The sequence below is a fragment of the Lactuca serriola genome, chromosome 7 (genome assembly GCF_051521515.1).
Source record: "Lactuca serriola cultivar US96UC23 chromosome 7, Lser_US96UC23_V15, whole genome shotgun sequence".
Classification (NCBI taxonomy): Eukaryota; Viridiplantae; Streptophyta; class Magnoliopsida; order Asterales; family Asteraceae; genus Lactuca; species Lactuca serriola.
In genome coordinates, this window is record NC_136414.1 from 146,363,382 (window position 1) to 146,366,757 (window position 3,376).

Consider the following 3,376-nt stretch of genomic DNA (forward strand, 5'->3'; position numbering starts at 1 on the left):
TTATAAAAACAATGATTCATTTTATATTTTTTTATATGAGTTTTTAAATGATTTGTGTGTAATTTACCTTTTGTATGAGAATTTGTATGTTTTTATAACTCTTCAACAACTTCATCCACCAGTGTATAGAGCAGTAGAGTACAATGGCAATTTTTTTATCGGTTTGCACATTGTTGTACAATCAAACAACATGGTTTCTTACTCGGGTAGGATTTCTTACCCACACATACATTTCCAGTCAACACTCTCTCAATCGGCAACTATGAAAAGGGACCTAAGTAGAAAAGTCTTAAAATAGAGAATATTATTTTAATTTTAAAATATCATTTACAAGCCTTCCAAATATTGAAAGGAGATAGTCTAAGGCTTGGAAAATGAAATATGGTGGCATTGCAAAAAAGATGTTGATGACAGTGGTGTTAGACAGTTGTCAGGAAATAGATACGTCCCCACTCATCTATGTATTATTGGACCAACGATCAAAAAGACAAGATCAGGGGTAGAAAGCTAAAAAAATACAAGATCAACACATCCCCACAACTGTCCCTACTAATTATAGATTTGACTTTTTAGTATTTTACGGGATAAAATAGCACCCTGATATCAAAACTAATGACCAGCAGCTTCTCATATGTCTATAGATATTGGTTGTTCTTCTAAAAGAATTGCAAAGCATGTCCCCCTTGATGAGCCTCATAGTGACTTCCTTTTTTTTGTTTATTCTATTTAAGTTAATCAAGAGATCTAGCTCAGGGAAGGTGGATACCAAATTGCCTCCAGGCCCATGGAAGCTGCCTTTCATCGGAAACATGTTATCGATGGTTAGTTCACAACTACCACATCATGTTCTTAGAAATCTGGCCAAAAAACATGGTCCCTTGATGCATCTTCAACTCGGAGAGATATCTGCGTTGGTTGTTTCATCTCGTCAAATGGCCAAAGAGATACTCGTAAAGCACGATCTCTACTTTGCCAGCAGACCTGAACTGCTAGTCTCGAAGACCGTGTTGTACAACTCTTCAGACATCGCATTTTCACCCTATGGCAATCACTGGAGGCAGATGCGCAAGATTTGCGCCTTGGAACTCCTCACTGCAAAGAAAGTCCAGTCATTTTCCTCAATCCGGGAGGACGAGGTCGGTGCTCTGGTGAACAGTATTCTTTCATCTGCAGGATCTCCTGTAGATCTTTCCAAACATTTTTTCACGTTCATGAATACTGTAACATCAAGAGCTGCATTCGGCAGGATCTATAAGGACCAGGATCTACTGATTGAGAGTTTACAAGAACTGTCCGTTCTGGCTGGAGGTTTTGATATGGCTGATTTGTTTCCTTCGTATAAGTTTCTTCATGCTGTTACCAGTATGGGGTCCAAGTTAAAAACCCTTCATCGAAACCTTGATATGACCCTAAACAGAATCCTTGTTGACCACAAGAACTCCGAACATACAAATGGATGTAAAACTGGCACAGATAATGAAGATTTTCATGATATTCTGTTCAGACTTAAAAACAATGGCGAGCTTGAGTTTCCATTCACAACCGACCATATCAAAGCGTTGGTAGTGGTTAGTAGAGAGGACACCATTTTGATAGACTCAACAACTTGTGTTTGTCATGGGCAATCACTTCATATCTTCACTCCAAAACTTGTCCTGATTGATAACTTTATGGTAACTGATTATGGCTGGTTTGTATGCAGGATGTTTTCTCAGCTGGAACTGATACGTCTTCAACAACTATGGAGTGGATCATGTCAGAACTTGTAAGAAACCCGAGAGTAATGAAAAAGGTACAAACTGAAGTTAGAGCAGAGCTAAATGGAAAGAAAGAAGTACATGAAGCAGATATTCAAGAATTGAAGTATCTAAAATTAGTGATCAAAGAGACCATGAGATTGCATCCATCACTTCCCCTGTTGCTTCCTAGAGAATGTCGGGAGCGTTGCGAGATTGATGGATATGTGATACCATTGAAGACGAAAGTGATTGTTAATGCATGGGCTCTTGCAAGGGATCCTGAGTATTGGCATGATGCTGAGTGTTTTTTACCTGAAAGATTCGAAGACAATTATTATGATTTCAAGGGAAGCAACATGGAGTATCTACCATTCGGGGCTGGAAGGAGAATCTGTCCTGGAATTTTATTTGGTGTGGCTAATGTTGAGCTTCTTCTTGCAAGCTTACTCTATCACTTCAACTGGAAACTCCCAGATGAGATGAACATTAGAGATTTGGATATGAAGGAGAAATTTGGTGCTTCCGTTGGGAGAAAGACGAGCTTGCAACTAATTGCAGCCCCTTATGATCTCAATTGCGGGGACTCCTAAAGTGCACCAGTTAGGATCATCATGTATTTGGTTCTTAGGTGTATAATACGTACCTTATTCCAGCTTTTCGTCATATTCGAAATTGCATTGTTTAAAGTAGGAACTATAAATATATTCTCTTTGGTCATCATGTTCTTATAGTTACATGCTGTAAAATATTTCTCTAAAGTTTGTTCAACTTAATCAAATCTCTTTTATATATGCCCCATGTAAGAGTATGGATACAATGATAAAATTGTTAGTTTTTTTTTCAGCTAAAAAAAAAGGTATGTCCCAACTAACATATTTATAGTAACCTTAAAATTATACACGATCTCCACATACTGTGAATCTAGGCCAAGATATCACCGATCTATTGTTGAATTGCCATGTGGTAGGTTTTAGTTCACCATTTGTTTTGTTTCCTGCTCATTTCAAGTCTCAGTTATGATCGATCATATCCCAAAAATTCAACATACATTCCTTAATTACCAATTGTGCAAAATAATTTGAATTCTATTTTTTAGCAAAATTTAGGAATCCTGATACATTTCAAGTTTAAAATTTGATCGGCTTCATATATACATTAAATCGCTCTAGATTACAGACATACAATTCCATATTCAACACAGATAGGGTTTCACACCAAAAAAACTCCAATCCTATTTCACGATTTGAATCTTTCTATGTCTATCGATCGACTTCGCTCCCTAAATGTGAAAAAACCCTAAGTCACCGCCTACATCCGCTCCCCTGCTCCACCATGATCATTGTCACAACTACTATTTCATCTTCATCACCATTCACTATGACCAGCACTACTTACACCACCATAGAACAACTATAACATAAATTTTTCTGAGTGAATCACCAAATGATGTAACAGGACCAAAGATGTAGTTTTTGGGAAAAAACCTATGCCACGACATGGATCATGGGTTGCCACGTTGTGGCAATAGCTATGTAAGAGTGCATAAATACTGTGTCCTAGACAGGATAGGTTGATGGTCACGACGTGGCAGCTGCCTGAAGGCTTAACCGCAATTTCAGGATTTGTGCCCTTATTTA

The 3,376-nt window shown here is 37.8% G+C and overlaps 1 protein-coding gene across 1 annotated transcript; it reads left to right on the forward strand.

The window, feature by feature from the left end:
* Positions 1 to 606: 606 nt before the first annotated feature.
* On the forward strand, positions 607 to 2,530 carry LOC145062605 (premnaspirodiene oxygenase-like). Its single transcript, XM_079010186.1, has 2 exons — positions 607 to 1,568; positions 1,703 to 2,530. Exons 1-2 carry the CDS (start codon positions 675 to 677, stop codon positions 2,327 to 2,329), a joined length of 1,521 nt encoding a protein of 506 aa, XP_078866312.1. The 5' UTR covers positions 607 to 674; the 3' UTR covers positions 2,330 to 2,530.
* The last annotated feature ends 846 nt before the right edge of the window (positions 2,531 to 3,376 follow it).